Consider the following 18,149-nt stretch of genomic DNA (forward strand, 5'->3'; position numbering starts at 1 on the left):
GGGCCGGTGGATGTAAACAGAGTTTTATTGACGGGGATAGGGCTGGGGAGAGAGTCCTGGACTCAGCTGGCCACGTGGCATGCACGGTCAGCTGGCGGTCAAAGAGGGGACGTCACAAGGGGGGACGGGTGGCATGGGCCTCTCTGACCACCCCAGGGCTGTATTTACAGGGGGGTCTGACCACCTCCACCCCCCCGAGACCCCCACAAGCCCTTTAGAAGCAGGTCCCCCCATCTCCCAGCCTGGACCCCAGGTCCCCTCTGCAGAAGCAGGATTCCAACTCCAAACCGGCACCTCGGAGGCCCCCTCCCCCGGGCTTCTCTCCAGAAGTCCCACCATTGGCTCAGCCAACGCCAGGGTCTCTGAGGGCGCCTCCACCCACATTCTGAGTCGCACACACGCACACCCACGGCGGCCCTGTCTCACACACACGCACACACACATTTCTGTCCCGGGCCCTTGCACACGAACAGGCCATGCACACAGACACACCCACACACACAGGGGCCCGGGACTGGGGAGGGGGTCCCTTCTGTGGAGGATGAGTTGAGGAGGGAAGGCTATGTCTGCAGCTCTGCCTCCCCTCACCCCACGTCCTCACCCCCCCACCCCGGCTGCCACCCCAAGAACGGGGCTGTGCAATTTCTTAGAAAAAAAAAAAAAACTCAAAATAAACAAAAAGTCAAAGTCTATGCGAAGGTCAAAGGTCGGCCTCCTCCCGCCCACCCCGGGGCTTCGTGTCCTGAACCCTCCGAGATGGAGGGGGCTCTTGTGCTTCCCTGTGGCGAGGGGACCCCCACGCGCGTGGGTGGGGGACAGACGCGCCCCACTCGGAGCCGGCGGGGCCTGGTGACCTGGGCTCGCGCCCCTGGTCGCTGTGGTTGGCACCGTCGAGGCGTCCACCCAGCCTAGGGTACCGGAGGTGCAGTCCGCTCGCCCACCCCGCAGGGCAGTAGGTGCGCAGAGTCCACGGGTGGGTGGCGGCGGGTACGGTGACCCCCGGGCCGGGCCTCGCCGCTGTTGAACGTGTGCGTGCGCCTCAGGGCTGCTGCGGGGGGCCCGTGGGGACCCGGCCTCCGCAGGCTGCTGGTCGCGGGTGGGCTCCACGGCCCAGGCAGGCCATCGCCCGCCGGTGGGTCCAAAGGGCCCGTGGGTGCGGACACCACCCGCCGGCGGTCCGGGCTGGCGTGGGGCGTGAGCGGGAAGTCGCCGGGGTGCGAGGCCCGGCCGGGTCTGGGGCCGCAGAGGCGACCGTCGGGGCCCGGCTCTGCCGGCACCGGGGGCTGCTCGGGGGCGCGGGCCGGCGCCAGCAGCAGCAGGGAGGTGGAGGCCGAGGCCGACAGCAGCGCGTGGCTGTGGTCCCAGGCTCGCGGCCCCAGGGCGTGGGCGTGCGGGTGTGGCGTGGGCAGGCGCTTCTGGGGCAGCGGCGTCTGCTCAGGGGTGGGCAGCAGCCCCGAGTCCAGGTCGTGAGGGCCACCATGCAGCAGTGTCGCCTTCGTCCAGCCGTTCTGCATGAGCGGAGCTAACAGGGCCTCCGGGGGACCCCCGGGGCCGCCGCCGGCTCCTCCCCGGCCCCCGGGCCCGGTCCCCCTGCGCTCGCCCAGCCGGCTCACACTCAGCACTGCCTCGCCGCCGCCGTGCGCCAGGATGGCCTCCTTGTCCTTGCGCCGGGCCAGCTCCCGCCGCTCGCGGAGACCCACGAACCAGCCCACGCTGAAGCCAGACACCACGGCGCCCACCACGAACGCCGCCACCGAGGACGTCACCAGCAGGTTCACGGACACCAGCCCTGCGCGCTCATCCGAGAGGCTGGCGCGTAAGAGTCCTGGGGACAGAAGGTGGCAGTGTGGTCTCGCCCTGAAAGCCGGACTGTCTGCGCCACATAGGCACAGAGCCCCCAGTCCGTCACTGAGGGTTCTAGGACGGGGTTCCACGCCGGCCACGCCCCCGGGCATGAGCTGTATGTCTGAGCCATGCCCCACGTCCGTGTTTTTTTCTGGCATCAGTGTCTTTCCCTCATCTCCCAACCAGGCCGATCTCATGTTTACCCTTCCCTGCAGCAGCCACCAGAGGGCGCCCGTGAGCACCGAGTCACCGTCTCTGCCCACAGCCTTCCGCGAGCTCCCACCTCCCTCACCCCCAGGACTCAGTGTCCCTGGCTTGAGTCCCTTTCCCCCCCCCCCCCCGCTTACCTGAGCAGTCCCCTAAGCCCGAGGTGCTGGCCCCGGACACATCTTGCTCAAACGTGACACTGAGGTGGGGAAGGGGACAGAAGCCGACTTAGCGGAGAACCCTTTGCGCCCAGCACCGCACAGGAAGGGGGATCGCGGACTGCGGGTCCTCAGACACGCGCCCCGCATGTACCCCTTCCCCGTACCTGGTTCCTGGTCTGAGGAAGATGCAGGAGCCGTCGGGGGCCCACCCGCAGTATGGATCCTGGCTGCCAATACAGTTCCTAGGATAGAGTATGTAACTTAGGGGACCTGGCCCCGTGGCTTCTGGTCACCAGAGCTGTGGTCGGCTCAGAGTGAGTCTTGGAGACCGGGGCTATGTCCTCTCCCTTTTTTCACACAAGGCTGGGCTGGAGTCTGAACCCACACGGTCCGTCCTCCCTTCAGCAGCCCCCCTGCCTGCCCACTGCTCCATCCCGCCCCAGGGCCCTCGCACAGCCGTGGCCGCTGCCCAGTCCACCTCTCCGTGAGCCAAGGCTTTTCAAGGACATCTGGCTCTCCTCTCTGCCTTCGTCTCCTACCCCGGGCCAGCCTTGCAGGGGGGCACTCACTTCATGCACCCCGAGTAGAGCTGGCAGCGGGCGACCGGCACTCGGACCACGCAGCGGGGGAAGGCCGCCAGCAGGCCGCCCGAGGCTGTGTCCAGTTCCAGGCTCAGCAGTCGCTGCCCCCACTCGCCACCACTGCCGGATCGTCCACACCTGGGCACACAGGGTAATGAGTGAGGCCGGTGTGCCCACCCCGTCCGTCGTCCCCGTCCATCGTCCGGCCGGCCACTCCCACCTCCCTGGTCATCCGCAGACCTGTCAGGCCGGTAGGTCTCAAACTCCTCCAGGAAGATGCTGGGCCCGGTGGTCCCTGAGACACTGGCATTGGGCCTCACAAGGAATTTGAGGATGGTGCCCACCTCGGAGCCAAGGAAGACTATTGTCTGATTGCCCCATGGGCCCGCACCCACATCCACAGCCACTCGGGTGAGCTGGTGCCTGGAACACAAGATAGAGTTGGAGATAAGGTCGGCCCTGAAGCCCTGCCGGCCTCCCACCCCAGGTATCATGCATGCCCTAAATTGTGGGGTACAGGAGTAGTTACACAAGTACACGCCGACCGTTATACACGGATGCACACGACACCAAGAAGTCCTGCTATGTCCTGCCTCGGCCCTTTGCATAGGCTGAGCCCCCTGCTCCCTACCCCAGGGCCTTGGCATGAGCTGCCCTTGCCCAGCATATCCCTCAATAAATGAAGGCACCTGATGCTGACCCATCCCCCTCCCACAATGCCCTCCTAAAGTACCCCTTCCCCAGCACTGACCGCATCAGGGTCCTCACGATCCAGGGCGCATGGCCCAGGGAGGGCACCGCCTCATCCATCAGTGGGTGGGTCTTCACAAAGTTGAGGATCTCATCCGGCAGGGCACTGGATGCATTGTACTGCATGCCGGGTGCTGCGCAGCTCCCAGGCCTGGAGGAAGACAGAAGGGAGTCGGGGGGGGGGGGGGGAGTTAGGGGGGGTGCAGGGCATTTGGGGCCCGGCTTGAATGGCTCCCTACTCTGAGGGTTTCCCCACTCTGACTTCAACCCACTAAACTCATTAGAGCTTCAGGACCTCCGCTCATCCTGATCTGATTTGCCCCGGGGCCTCACACAGGCCTGGCTCTCTGCCCCAGGGCCTTTGCACACACTTTTGCCCTCTGCCTGGCTTATCCCTCAACACATGAAGGTGTTGGCCAAGGCCTGGTCCTCCCGGCAGCCCTCTGGCGTTGCTTCTTCCACAAGCCTCTCTGGGTTTCCCTCCATCATCTCCTCGTCCAACACGCTGAGCTGAGCTGGGCTCCCCCAAGCCGGCCACCGTAGGAGCAGGACGCTCCGTGGGCCCCCTGTGAAGATGGACGCTGCTGTCACCTGGGCCGCGGCACTTGGTCTTCCGGCACCGGCGTCCAGATGGACTCGGGGGACTTCTGCTCCCGGAAGCGGCCTTCAAACACAGCAGCCACCTGGTTCATGTCGAAGGCGCAGACGGCCGAGCCGGGGATGCTGCCAAGGAGACGAGAGACACTGCTGAGCCAGATGGGGACGGTGCCACCTCCGGGTCCCCCGTGCGGCCCAGGTCCTGTCCCTCTTCCCATGAGAGCAACACAACCCACTCGACCTCCAGAACACCCCCAGGTGGGCCACCGCAGCGGGGGTGGGTCACCGCGGCTTCCCCGAGGCCCTGCGCCCCAAGGCCTTCGCATGTGTTCAGTTCCCCGCATGGCTGGCCCGGATGTCTAGTCCCCCAGAGGCCACGCTTGCTGACCTCTCACTATTGCTCCTCATTTGCCTATGGCTCCCTTGGGCTCTCAGACCCAAGTCCAGGCCTTGCTTCATGTGTGATCCTCCATAATTCTAGCATATTCCTTGATCCCACTGGCTCCCTCCACACCCGACGCATGAGCCTCCTTCCTCCGACCAGACACAGCCTCTGAACCTTCGCATTTCCTGTCCCCTCTCCCACACCCCAGCGTCCCTCTTAAGGGGCCCTTCCTGCCATGTCCCGTAGGACGACAGGACTCCGGGGTGTCTCTTTGGTTCCTTGGCCCCAGCTTGGCACAGCGGTCTCCTGGGAGTGAATGCGTGACCCCTGGGATTCTGCTCACCAAACACCCCCAGTGGGCACCCGCTGGTGCTGCTGACCTGTTGCTGGGGGTTGAGAAGACAGCGAGGATCACCGGCCGGCCGCCCAGGCTCACCACACCTGTCACCGCCTGCAGGACGTTGAAGTAGAAGTGGGAGTCCCCAGGCACGGAGCAGTTGAGCCGGGCCTTCAGGAAGGAGGTCCACTGCTTCTCCAGCACCCGCGGGGAGCCGCCCACGTCATTCTTGCACACGCGGGCCACTCGGGACACCACCACCTGGACAAGCATCAGGCATCAAGGACAACCTGAGTCAGCATGGTGTAGAAATGGCCGCTGCAAGCCATGCAGGGCAGAGGGACCCTCTGTTACAAAGGACAGAGGGGACCTGATATCCGCAGCATGTGGGACGCCAACACCAGGGATCTGGATGGCACAGGTGACAATGCAGGAGATAAGTGGATGGGTGGATGTGAGGGTGGATGGATGGGTGGGTGGATGATTAGATGGATGGGTGGATGGATGGATGGATGGATGGGTGGATGGGTGGATGGGTGGGTGGGTGGATGGATGGATGGATGGGTGGATGGATGGGTGGATGGATGGGTGGGTGGATGGGTGGGTGGGTGGGTGGGTGAGTGGGTGGGTGGGTGGATGGGTGGGTGGGTGGATGGATGGATGGGTGGGTGGATGGGTGGGTGGATGGGTGAGTGGGTGGGTGGGTGAGTGGGTGGATGGGTGGATGGGTGGGTGGGTGGATGAATGGATGGATGGATGGATGGATGGATGGGTGGGTGGATGGGTGGATGGATGGATGGATGGGTGGGTGGATGGGTGGATGGATGGGTGGGTGGATGGATGGATGGGTGGATGGATGGATGGATGGATGGGTGGGTGGATGGATGGATGGGTGGGTGGATGGATGGATGGGTGGATGGATGGGTGGGTGGGTGGGTGGATGGATGGATGGATGGATGGATGGATGGGTGGATGGATGGGTGGGTGAATGGATGGATGGATGGATGGATGGATGGATGGATGGATGGATGGGTGGATGGATGGATTGTGGGTGGATGAATTTGTGGATGGATGGGTGGGTGGATTAATGGGTGAATGGAAGGAATGACGGATACTGGGCGAATGGCTATGTGTATGGATTGGTGGGTGGATGGATGGGTGGATTGTAGAAGACTCGGGTTAATGCTTCTGTGAAGGGCTGAAGAATAGTTTGGTTTGTGGTTGTGTGTCAGTGAGACAGACAGACAGACAGACAGTGTTGAGGGGTGGATGGCAGCAGGAGCTGTGGGGCCACATGACACCAGTGTCTCCAAACACTCCTCTCTAGAAAGATCTCAGACTCCACAGTTACTCCTTCAATGTCTTCAGCCCCAGAAACACATCCCTTGCTGGAGGGGACACCCTGGGAAGGCTGGCCCCTCTGACCCATAGATTCCATGGATAGAACGCCTGTCCAGCTTCCCCATGTGAGCTTCTCGGCTCAGCGTCCCCTGCCCAGGCACCCCGGAGCGGTTCTGTCACCTTTTCCAGGTAGTTAAACTCCATGGCGATCTCCCGGAAGAAGAAGTAGACATGGCTCCCCCACTCCACCGCGTGCACGAAGTACGGCTCTGTGGAGAGAGCAATGGAATCCAGCTTCGGCCTCTGGGGCACAGAATGTCGTCAGAGCAACTGTGAGCCGTGCCTTCCTCTATGAAGAGGGGACTCACAGTGGCCACTTAGCCAAAATGACTGCGTTCGGTTTGACTCTTTTTGGGTGAATGGGGTCGTAACTCAAAACACCACCGTGGCCACACTCCCCAAGCCAATCTGTGCTCTTTTATGACACCCCCCCCCCGTCATGTGGTGGAGAGCTCGGCTCCAGGGTGTCCTGTCCTTTCAGCCACACACTCCCAGATGCTCTGCTTTACATCAAAATCTTCCATCTAGTTCCATCTTTGAAAAGATGAACAGCAGATTCCAAAGATGAGGTCCCAGTGTCTCCGCTCCTGATCTTCCCTGGGACTCTTATTTTGTTGGGGGATGTTGGGTAGATGTCGCATCTACAAGGTTTACACTCTGCTCAGATGGGTCTCACCTTTAAACCACTTGGAGTCATGCTTTACTGTGCGCAGGGTGGGCCGGTCCCCGAGGCTGCGGTAGATGACAGCGTCGATAGCCAGGAAGTCAGTCACCGTGGCTGTGAAGAGCATCCCATCTAGATACGGGTGGTGTAGAATATTATTTTAAGATGTGTTACATTTGTTTATGCTCAGGAACATTTGTTGAATGGTGCAGAGATGTGTTGCATTCCTTTATGTTGCATTTGTTTAACTCTGTGAAGCTGTGTTACTTTGCCTGTCTAAAACACCTGATGCTCTAATGAAGAACTGAACAGCCAATAGCAAAGCAGGAGAAAGGATAGGTGGGGCTGCAGGCAGAGAGAATAAAAAGGAGCAAGAGAGATCAAGGAGGAAGAAAAGAATGGACCAGCCACCCAGCCACACAGCCAGCCACAGAGTAAGAGTGAAGGTAAGATATACAGAAGTTAAGAAAAGGAAAAAGTCCAGAGACAAAAGGTAGACAGGATAATTTAAGTTATGAAAAGCTGGCAAGAAATAAGCCAAGTTAAGGCCGGGCATTTATAAGTAAGAGTAAGCCTCCATGTGTGATTTATTTGGGAGCTGGGTGGTGGGCCCCCAAAGGAGTAAAGAGTGAAAAAACAAACCAACAACATACAGAGGAGCAAGGTGTGAGGGAAGTGGATGGGGCAGGGGAGTTACACTGAGAAGGCCCTGAGAAAAGCCAGGCGTGGTGGTGGCACACCCCGAATCTCAGCACTCAGGAGGCAGAGGCAGGCGGATCTCTGTGAGTTTGAGGCCAGCCTGGTCTACTGAGTGAGTCCCAGGACAGTCAAGGCTATACAGAGATACCTTGTCTTAAACAACAACAACAACAACAACAATAATAATAAATAATATAATAAAAGGCCCAGAGGGAGCCAGGGCAAAAATTGGAACCTCAGCCTACTGTGGCCTGTCACCAGGTTGATCCCAGGACTGGTTGAACCTGGATCCCAGGCCAAGTCCCAATACAGGATGAGTCTAAATCCAGCTGAACCTTGAGCCCAGGCTGAATTTCTTCATCCGGGCTCAGCCTAGTCACCATCCTGACCCCGACCAAGTCCCCTCCTGCCTCCAAGATTTTAGGAATGGAAAATGCCTTTCTTGGGGCTGGAGGGGTCCACAGCAGGAATTGCTCACCTGAGAAGAGGGCGACATTGGCATGCTTGGGGTCGTAGGGGCAGCGGGCCATGCCGCTGATGTTGTCCCCGAGGGGTTGCAGCGTGTCCATCTGCACGGAGGACAGAGTCTGAGCAAAGGATCTCACCCTGCCTGGCAGTCCCGGGCTTCCCCACTCCAGACCCAACCCTAGCTTCACCCTGCACTGCTGCGTGACTCTGACCAGTCAATTAACCTCTCCGGGCCTCAGTTTGCTGGCCTGGGAATGGGCCCAAATCTATCATAGTCAGTCTTGAAAGAAAAGGGGGAAAGCCTGGCAAGCCCTAGCACAGGGGTGAGTGTGGCGGGGAGGAGGCCCTGGGCAGACCCTCGGGGGCTCGGAAGGGCTGAGACTCACACTGTAATTGGCGCAGATGGGATTGAATGCATTGGAGCCGCACACGAAGAGCGTGGACTCGTCACGCAGCAGGAGCACCTTGACGAAGTTCCGACACTCGCCCTGGGGTGGGGAGGGAGGGAGGCAGGGGTCATGGAGGGCGTTGCCTGGTCCCTGTACACACGGCTTGGGCTGTGAGCTTAGCCAAGGCCGACCTAAGGGATGGGGCTACTCGCAGGGGTTCCAGGAGGTCGGGCATGTCCTGGGTAGACTGGATGTGGGGACTGACGCGTCCCACTTTCAACGTAACCATAACAAGGTGGGGCGCCTCCTCTGAGATGGGAAGAATTACCCTGAGCCTGGCCAGGGACACGTGGGCCCTGACTAGGCATGTGGCCAGGGAGGGTGGGACAGGCTAGGCCTGGACAGGGCCAGGTCCCTCTAACCTCTTGCTTGCCCTTCATCCGACACACATCGATGTCACTGGGATTGGAGCGCCAGGTCAGCTTCTACCGACACAAATAAAGCGGGGTGAGGGGAGTGTGGTCCCCAGCACCCCTCAGATCCCTCCCCTCAGCCCAGTCAGCCCGGCACCCCATCTCCCCTCTCAGCACCCCGGTACCGCACGCCGTCCTCACCCTCTGGTACCGCAGCTCTGTGGATGTGGACGGTTCCAGCTCTACCTGGTACAGGTTGTCTCTACAGGGAAAGCACGGTCCGTGAGATTGGGGGACCCACCACTTCAGTCCCACCACAGTAGACGTGAGGCGCATCCGGCACCCACACTGTTCCTGGCCCGATTTCTGGTTTCTGCCTTTGAAATCTATCCCAAATCCTCCCCCCTCTCACTCCCTGCACGCTGCCCCCGGTCCTGCCTCGAACTCTGACAGCATGGACACATCCAGGCTTCGGTACCGAGAGGCTGCCACCAGGGGGCGCCGATGAGCCCCGCGTCCATGCCTTCACCTGCAGCCTGTCAAGCCACCTTCCATGGTTCCAGCCCCAAGTCCTCTTTTGAGTTCCCCTCTATCACCCTCTCTAGGCACTCAGTCCCCAACAGTCATACACCCAAGCCAACTCTAGGCTCTAACCATGCAATATCCAACGCCCTTAAAACTCTGGCTTCAAGCCAGGCAGATCTCTGTGAGTTCGAGGCCAGCCTGGTCTACAGAGCGAGATCCAGGACAGCCAGGGCTACACAGAGAAACCCTGTCTCGGAAACAAAACAAAACAAAAACAAACAAACAAACAAAAACAAAGCACATGCGCAAAGCCTGAACCTGGAAGTTGACCCCTAGGCCCCGTGTGGAGGGGGAAGAGACCATCTCTCACGGCTGTCCTCTGCACCCGCCCACCTTTGCATACACCATCACACATGTCACACACATACAAGCCCAAACTAAAATGGAAGCCGGGCATGGCGCACGCCTTTAATCCCAGCACCCAGGAGGCAGAGGCAGACAGATCTTTGTGAGTTCGAGGCCAGCCTGGTCTACAGAGCGAGATCCAGGACAGCCAGGGCTACAAAAACCCTACCTCAAACAAACAAATGAAACCACCCAGCATTCAGCACCCTTAAACTCAGTGCTCAATAGCCTTACAACTCAGTTCAGCACCCTTGAAACTTAGCACTCAGTACCACAGGTCACACATTCCAGCCAAGTAACAGGCCCATCATGCACCCCTCAAACGTGCTCCCACGGGCTCCCCAACATTTGCACACCTGTCCCCGATGAACAGTGTCCTGTTAACACGCAGCACCCGCTGGATGTTGAGATCCTCGGCACCCTCCGCAGGGGTCAGACGACCAGGCCCGCTGCCCACGAACACGGGGTAATGGCTCAGGTCTAGGGGGGGGTGTGGAAGGAGGATGCGCTCGGAAACAAGATCCCGCCCACCCGGGACCCCGACGCTCCCACCCCGAGTTCCCAGACTCACAGTCCCTCGGGGCCACGCTGAGTGGGGGTGGTTCTTCCGGGAAGAGGCCGTGAGCGACCCCCAGGAGCAGCAGCAGCAGCAGGGCCGGGCGGGGAGGGGGCGCTCGAGGGGTCGGCATGGCGAGGACCAGGTGGCCGCAGGTGACACCTGCAAGGTAGGGGAGCGTGAGTGGCGCGGCCTGCAGTTCCACCAGCAGCCGGCAGGGGGCGCGGGAGCCCCTCCCTTCCTCCCAGAATAAATGTAACAATAACATTGATAATAATAACGACGCTCAGACGTTGTTTAATTAACAAGCGACTTTACGACCACATGTGAGTAAAAGTCTCAGGAAATAGCTGCAAACGAAAATGCATTAGGTAATTAAAAATTAATCACAAGAATTACAACAATGGATATTATCTTAAAACATGTGCTTAAAAATCCAATCTCAAAAAGCATTTTAAAAAAATCATTCAAATTAAAACGCAAAAAGCCTTAGAGCCTGGCGTCGTGGTGCAGGCCTGTCATCTCAGCCCTGGAGAGGCTGAGGCAGGAGAATCGATAGGTCTAGGCCAGCCTGGGCTACATAACAAGACTCCACGATAAAACCAATGGCCACAAAATTAAAACAAAGAGGGACAGGATTTTAAATGCAAAGGCTGAACAAAACATAAGAGAATTAAAAGCCCATGGCGTTTTATAAACCACAACATAGCGATGGAGTCACAGAACATCCCACATGACATGGCCTCGAGTCCCTGGTGGGCTTGACTTCCTGTCCCCTTGGGCGCCTCTTCCTGCTCTCATCCATAACTGAGGAATCCTAAGGTAGGTGAGTCCACATGTGGAAGCCCAGCCCTCCAAAACTGGGGACCCCAGGGTAGGGCAGCACCTCCCTACCAGAAAGGGGTGCAGTCCAGGTCTCAGACGTCCCACATGGGACTCTCAGCAGCTTCCTCAATCTCCAGCAAGCTTGGGCCTCAGTTTCCCCATCCAGGCAGCAGAGACGTCCCCCAGCCCTCCCCTGACCTTGTGTCGTGGGGATCTGGAGCCCCAGAAGGTGGGGGCGATGAAGGGAACATCAGCCCCAGAACACAGGCCTCTAACGGTCAGGGCCAAAAAACAGGAAGACCTTGCGCGGCTTCCTCTGCCTGACCCCGGCTTCCAGGATTTGTGACTCAGAGGACGCGTGTCCTCAGACATTTGCCTACTTCCTTATGAGCTTCCTACAGGGCTCCTCCCTGCGCTGCCCGCCTACCCGCCCCGTGACCCCAGATTCCAGGAGGCTGACCTGAGCCCTGTGGCCGCCCTGACCCTGCTACTGCCTCAGCCCCTCACTGGGGGATCTGGGCGGGGCTCCACCCTGACCACGCCCCCAGCCCCTCACTGGGGGATTCTAGGCGGGGCTCCACCCTGACCACGCCCCCAGCCCCTCACTGGGGGATCTGGGCGGGGCTCCACCCTGACCACGCCCCCAGCCCCTCACTGGGGATTCTAGGTCTGATCAGAGTTGACAGGATGTAACCACAGGAGCCTCATTGGGGAGCTCTGGGTTCAACAAGAGCCCCTGCCCAACAAAATAAGGTGGAATAGTAAACATAAATTTTTTTTTTTTTTGGATTGGTTCTTACTATGTAGACCAGGCTGGCCTCGACCTCCCTGAGATCCACCCCTGAGCCCTGAGTCTGGGTCTTCAGGCGACACTACCGCCCCTCCACGCCATCCGGGGCACCCGTTCACGCCCCCTCTCCACCCTGCCTCAACTCAGGGTCACCCACACTGGTAACACATTTTCCACTCATCCATGAAGTTCCCCAGCACACAGGGATGAAGGACACCATGGCCATCTCCTCCAGGCTCCACCTCCTCCCTTGGCCCTCAGCCCAGGGCCGCCCCCTCCCCTCCTCCCTCTCTGCCCCCCCCCAGCCCCCCTCAGCTGCCTCTCCAAAGGTGCTCTGTCCTGCAGGGTCTTTGCACAGGCTGACACCCCTAGCTGCTGCCCACATGGCCCTCCACAGCAAGGCAAACCTTTGGCGCTCAATAGTCGCTTGCTGTGTGTTAATACATGATCACCACTGAAAGTTGCACCCTGCCCGCCTCAGGGTCTCCCAGGCCCCTGACACACACCCACAGTCACCCCAACACCGAACCTGTCCCCGTGTGTGTGGCCACCCACACGTGTGTTCACACGTGTCCCTGGGTGCACCTCCACCCTCAGCACCTGCCTGCTGCGTACCTCCCCCACACGGCTTCCAGGGACTCCGGTTCATGTGACAGCCCAACCTCACTGGCTGCGTGAGGAAACGGAGACCCAGCTGGCGGGATGGACGGACCCCGCCAGAGGCCAAGGACAGCCACCTCCTGGGCTCAGCCTCTGAGACAACTGTAAAGGTCCCAGATGTCGCAATTGACCCCCGGGGCGGAACATCCCCCAGTTGGTGGCTGTTGTACGGGACAGTCCAGGGCCACGGCTCCCCAGGGCCACGGCTGCCCAGGGCCACGGCTGCCCAGGGCCACGGCTGCCCAGGGCCACGGCTGCCCAGCGCTCTTAGCCTGATGCCGAGCGCCAGGGCCGACTCCCACCCCAAACTCCTCACCTCCCATCCCAGCCCCCACCCTTGCCCCACCACCCCACCCCTAAACCCCCCACCCTCACCCCCATCCCTCACACTCACCCCATCCCCCAAAACCACCTCCATGCCACACTCACCCCACCCCCACCTCCTTACCCCACCACCCCACCCCTGCACCTCCATAAGCAAGTTCTACCTTCAGTCCTTCTTGATTTCAGGGGTGCTGGGGTGCTAGAAGGGCCCCCACCTTCCTGCCCCCCAGTTCCCCACGGCCACCAAGCAAGTCACAGCCGGGCTCTCTAGGCTCTGCCCCTCACCTGGCTGCGACCTCCCTGGGCCTCTGTGAATTCCACAGGGACACAGACCCTCGGCTGACAGCAATCCCCCTGCCTCCTCCTCCTGCCTCCTGGGTTCCGCAGTGGCACTGGCATCCCCAGGGGGATCAGGTGACGGTCGGCAGCCCGAGCTGGCCCGGTCCGGTTACTAGCTCCCCTTACGGCTCCCCCCAGCTGCCTTGCGCCCCACTTGGCAAAGACAGGGAAGGGGACTCAGCCTCTCCCCGCTCAGCTCGACCCCCACCTTCCCGACTCCTCAATACTGGGGCCTCAGTTTCCCCACCCACAAGGCAAGTGGCAAGTGTGATGGCCCTGCACCCACCCCCAGTCAGATATCCAAGTGTATACAAGTGTCGCACAATGGTTGCTTAGCTGTGAGGAAGTCTGAGCTTCCTCTGGGGAGCAGTCACTGCTGTGTCCCCAGAACACAAAGCCAGCATACAGTAGTCACTCAATAAATACCAGGTGAATCAATGCCCTGAGAAAAGCGCTCTGGCAACGGCATGCTCACTCCAGACTTTTTGGTTTTTCAAGACAGGGTTTCTCTGTGTAGTTTTGGTGCCTGTCCTGGAACTTACTCTGTAGCCCAGGCTGACCTCGAACTCACAGAGATCCACCTGCCTCTGCCTCCCGAGTGCTGGGATTAAAGGCGTGCGCCACCACTGCCGCCCGGCTTGCTCACTCCAGACTTTCTGAGCACTGACTGTATACCAGCACAGTCAAGGATACAGCCGTGACCCATGTCATACATGCCCAGGCCTTGGCACTACGGCGGCAGGTATACAGAAAGTAGTCAATAAATGACGTGCAAGCTCCCACAGGTGTGAACCCACGTCGTCGTTTGCATACCAGCCCTGGGATACAAAGAAACCCCAGAGCTCAGAGAGGTTGCACCCCTTGGCCTAGGTCACACAGCACCGCCCCAGTGGTTAGTGGGGCAGAGAGCAGAGTGAGGGGACCTTGTCCTCCGGGGACCTGTGAGCCCACCCTGATGCACACCTGGGACATGCAGGGTGACAGGCGCCAGGGCCTTGCAAGGACTGTTGGGAGCAGGAGGTGAGGAAGACAGGCAGAGACAGGTCCCTGGGGTCAGCGTGGACCCGAGGCCCCATGTGACGGCCCATGGTGGAGGTCAAAGCTGGGGTCACCGTGCATGTGACCTCGGGACGGCGGACTGGGCAGGACCGCAGCACCCCAATCCCAGCTCCGGGTCTTCCCAGCACCTGGGAGTCGCACCCTCTGAAGGGGGTCCACACAGACACTTATGCAGCACCTACTGTGTTCAGAGCCCCGGGGTCGTGTATCAGAGGACGTCTACCTCAGGCACAGCGGCTGCCCGGACTTTTCACCATCGCCGCTGAGAAGACTGAAGCCCAGAACGGGCAGGGGCCCGAGCTTGCACAGCCAGGAAGTGGCCACGCTGCTGCCCATGAGGACCCACCGAGGGCTGAAGACGTCCCCAGCTTATGGGACCCCCGTGCCCACACTCCCCGCAGCCCTGCCCATCTACTCTGCTCTTCTCTCCCTCCGCCCCAGCCACGGGGGCCTCTCCACCACACCAGGCTGCACCCTGCAGCTCGGGCACAGCCTGGACCACTGCCCCCTGCCCCTGGCCATTGGCTTTGCTTCATTTGTGGAGAAACTGAGGCTCTGAGGGGGCACATTTGATCCAAGTGCTGTCTCGGGGCTGGGGGCCACATCCGGGGAAGGGAATCTCTGCTGCCTCTAGTGCAACTATCAGAAAATACATGACCAACTCTTACACATCCCTCACTGCCCTAGCTGCAAGGCCCCTTCTCCATGTGCCTTCCCTGAGCCACAGCTCAGAATCCAATTTTCCCTAGCTTCAGTTGCTCCCTCCACTCCAAGCTCCAACAGTACACAGCAGAGTGAGCCAGGATCTGCCTCAGTTTCCCCTCCCATGGTCTGGAAGAGTTCTGAGGAACAAATAGACAAGCTCTCTGTGCGAGACACAGACCACAGCACGCAGGGGCCACTGGGAATGTCTGTTGACTGAATGACTTCCCTGATCACTCAAGGTCCCCCTAGGAGCCCATAATCCCCCTTCGGGCTTTTGAAAGCCTTCAGGAAGTTTCTTGGGGGCTGAGCCAAGTGCATCCTGGGAAACGTAGGCTGCAGACGTCCTGGCCTGCATCTCACCTGAGTGAGGGGTCACCCACCCACCCGGCCCGGCCTGCATCTCACCTGAGTGAGGGGTCACCCACCCACCCGACCCTGGCCTGCATCTCACCTGAGTGAGGGGTCACCCACCCACCCGGCCCGGCCCTGGCCTGCATCTCACCTGAGTGAGGGGTCACCCACCCACCCCGGCCCTCCGCGAAGGAGCAGCGTCAACGCCTGGGCTCCAGCGGCTCTCAGAGCTCGCCACGTCTCCCGTTTCTTTATAATCCCCCTGGCTCCCCCTGGCCCCGGGAGCGACGCTCCCACTTGAGAAAGTTCAGGCGCCCTGGCAAGTCCCCCCACCCCCCAGCTCAAAGCTCCCAGCTGCCCCTCCAGGGCCACACCCAGGGTCAGCTCGGGACACTCGGCTCCCCTGGAGGCGCCGGCCGGTCACCTTTCGGTCTGGCTCACCTGTCCGCAGGCTGACGTCACCTCCTCCAAGGGCAGCTGCCTGCCTGCCCTCTGCCACAGACAGACAGACAGACAGACGGGCGGACGGACGGGGGAGGGCTGGAAGCCCGGGAGGACCTGGGGCCCCAGGACACGCGGTGGAGTTAGAAGCCGGCAGAGCCGGTCGTGAGGAGGGTGCAGAGAGACTGACCTCCCGCCCCAGGACACACAGCGAAGCTAAAAGTTCGAACCGACTTCCCGCCAGGGCCCTAGACATCCAGGGCCACCTCGGAGGGGACAGGGGCGCGAGAGCGCTCGGTTTCCAGTGGGTGGAAAGAGCGGACTCCCTCACTGGCCGGGGAACCCATGGCCTCACAATACTAGGCGGTACCAGCTGTCACTCAGTGCCTCGGTTTCCCCAGTTTCCTGGCCCCCAGGCTGCCATCTACTCAGCCCGAGACTCCCCAGCAGGGAGCAGCGGCCCCCCCCTCCGCCCCAGCCAGCAGGCCAGACGGCAGCAGGCTCTCCCAGGTCCAGGCCTTGAACCCGGGCCCTCCCCGCCTCTAACCTCTCAATAACCTGAAAGCGATCGTGCACCCTGAAAATCTGCCCGTCTCCCGAGTCCTGGGCCCCAGACAGAGAGCCAGGCAGTAGCAGCCCGTCCAGTCCCTCCGGCCATTCTGTCCCCCAGGGCCTCCTCCAGCCCCGAGCTTGCTGGGCTGCAATGTTGGGGTTCCCAACTCGGTGACACTCAGCTTGGGGCTGGGGTGTCTGGCGGCTAAAAGATAAGAACCTGGAGGTGGGTGCCACAGACCTCAGGCGGGTGACAGAGACCTGGGGGAGAGACTACACAGAGCTCAGGCGGGGGACGGAGACCTGGGGGGGGAGACACAGATCTCGGGTGGGGGAACACACAGACCTCAGGCAGAGTGATAGCGACTTGGGAACCTCAGTAACACAGACCTGGCGCGGGGCAGGCACACAGACCCCAGGGGGGGCACACAGAGACCTTAGGCGTTGGTGACACACAACAGACCTCAGGCGGGGGTGACACTGACCTCAGGCGGGGGTGACAGACTCCTAGCGGAGAGGAACTGGGATCCACGAGTCCCTCCCGACCTCAGGGATGTCGCAGGCCTAGAATTCGCCATCGGAGGCCCGGGTGGGGGTTCGGCCTGGCAGCGGCTCTGGGGAGGCGCCCCAAAGTCGGCGGTGGAGAGCAGGATGCGGCACGTGACCCCCGCCCCAGGGACCAATCAGCGCCTTGGTCGGCCGGGGGGCCACGGTGGCACCCACCCCGCGCGGCTGCTAGAGACGCTCCTTTGTCCCATTGTCGGGCTTTGGGGGGCCTTGGCCGCCCCCCTCCGGGCCGCGCTGCAGCGGGGGCGTTGGCCGCGGCCTGTGTTCCCCCCCACTCCAGCTGCGCTGCCGGAGGGGACCCAAGAGCTCCGGGTGCAGCCGGTGCACGGGGCCGCGTGGGGGACCCACGGGAGGTCGCGGCTGTGTGTCCCGCCCCCTCCCCCACCCCCACTCGCAGGTCGTCGCCCCAACAATTCAAAGCCACCGTCGCTGCCCTGGCGCGACGAGCCCCGGCCTTGGCTGCAATCCCCGCCCGCTGCGCAGCCCGTTAGCCCCGCCCAGGGCGCTGGAGCGGCGACCGCACGCGGGGGGCCCCCCGGCTAGTGTCGCTGCACGAGGCGCCCGCGGCCTGTGCGTGCCCGGTGCGTGCGTCCCCAGCGCATCTGTCTCCGCATCTGTCCCCGCGCCCGTCCCCGCGTCCGTCCCCGCATATGTCCCCGCTGCATCTGTCCCCGCTGCATCTGTCCAAGGTGCGTCCCCGCGTCCGTCCCCACGCCTGTCCCCGCGTCCGTCCCCGCACTCACCTCGCAGCGCAGGCCGAGCACCTGCCCGGCTCGGCTCCGCAGCGCCTCAGCCCGGGCTCCCACGCGCGGGCGGCTCCCGCGGGGGCGCAGCGCGGTGTCCGGGCCGGGGCCGCATCTCCGCCGCCGCCGCCGCTGCTGCGACTCGCGGCTCCGCCACCTCCGCCCCCAGCGCCCAAACCCGGAGCCGCGCAAAACGCGGCGCGGATCGGCGCGGAACGGAACGGAGCGCGGACCAGAAGGGGCGCCTCCGCCATCCCCGGCCTCAGTTTCCCTCTGTGCCTCGCACCTCTCCCCACGGGAGTGACGCTGAAGGCCATGGGGTCCCACACTGAGTAGGGCATCTCCAGTATACAGTAGGCGCTCCATAGATGCTTTGCTATTACTGTGTGTTTTAGTGAGTTTCCAATTCA

The 18,149-nt window shown here is 61.5% G+C and overlaps 1 protein-coding gene across 3 annotated transcripts; it reads right to left on the minus strand.

Moving 5' to 3' along the window:
* Positions 1-2: 2 nt before the first annotated feature.
* Sema6b (semaphorin 6B) lies at positions 3-17,877 on the minus strand. 3 transcript variants are annotated; one of them, XM_042266830.2, is made up of 17 exons: positions 17,740-17,877; positions 10,399-10,545; positions 10,184-10,307; positions 9,099-9,159; positions 8,907-8,969; positions 8,482-8,583; positions 8,106-8,196; positions 6,941-7,060; positions 6,385-6,473; positions 4,907-5,124; positions 4,136-4,267; positions 3,546-3,695; positions 3,035-3,217; positions 2,783-2,932; positions 2,378-2,455; positions 2,193-2,251; positions 3-1,825 (listed from the first exon to the last, which is right to left on the minus strand). In XM_042266830.2, the coding sequence occupies exons 2-17, from the start codon at positions 10,514-10,516 to the stop codon at positions 909-911; spliced, it is 2,655 nt and encodes an 884-aa protein (XP_042122764.2). In that variant the 5' UTR covers positions 10,517-10,545; positions 17,740-17,877; the 3' UTR covers positions 3-908. The 3 variants fall into 3 exon arrangements, with proteins under 3 accessions (XP_042122764.2, XP_042122763.2, XP_042122762.2); XM_042266829.2 differs by lacking the exon at positions 17,740-17,877 and adding an exon at positions 16,915-17,366; XM_042266828.2 differs by lacking the exon at positions 17,740-17,877 and adding an exon at positions 11,278-11,596.
* Positions 17,878-18,149: the final 272 nt, after the last annotated feature.

Source organism: Peromyscus maniculatus, chromosome 22, assembly GCF_049852395.1.
Source record: "Peromyscus maniculatus bairdii isolate BWxNUB_F1_BW_parent chromosome 22, HU_Pman_BW_mat_3.1, whole genome shotgun sequence".
NCBI lineage: Eukaryota > Metazoa > Chordata > Mammalia > Rodentia > Cricetidae > Peromyscus > Peromyscus maniculatus.

Bases quoted from the DNA above. Each gene is read 5' to 3' on its own strand.
- Sema6b (XM_042266830.2), bottom strand. From the start codon at position 10,516: ATGCCGACCCCTCGAGCGCCCCCTCCCCGCCCGGCCCTGCTGCTGCTG. The intron at 8,197-8,481 runs GTGAGTCTCAGC...TCCTCCGTGCAG, and splicing joins CCATCTGCGCCAATTACAGT to ATGGACACGCTGCAACCCCT. The intron at 1,826-2,192 runs GTAAGCGGGGGG...TTCTGTCCCCAG, and splicing joins GGGCTTAGGGGACTGCTCAG to GACTCTTACGCGCCAGCCTC.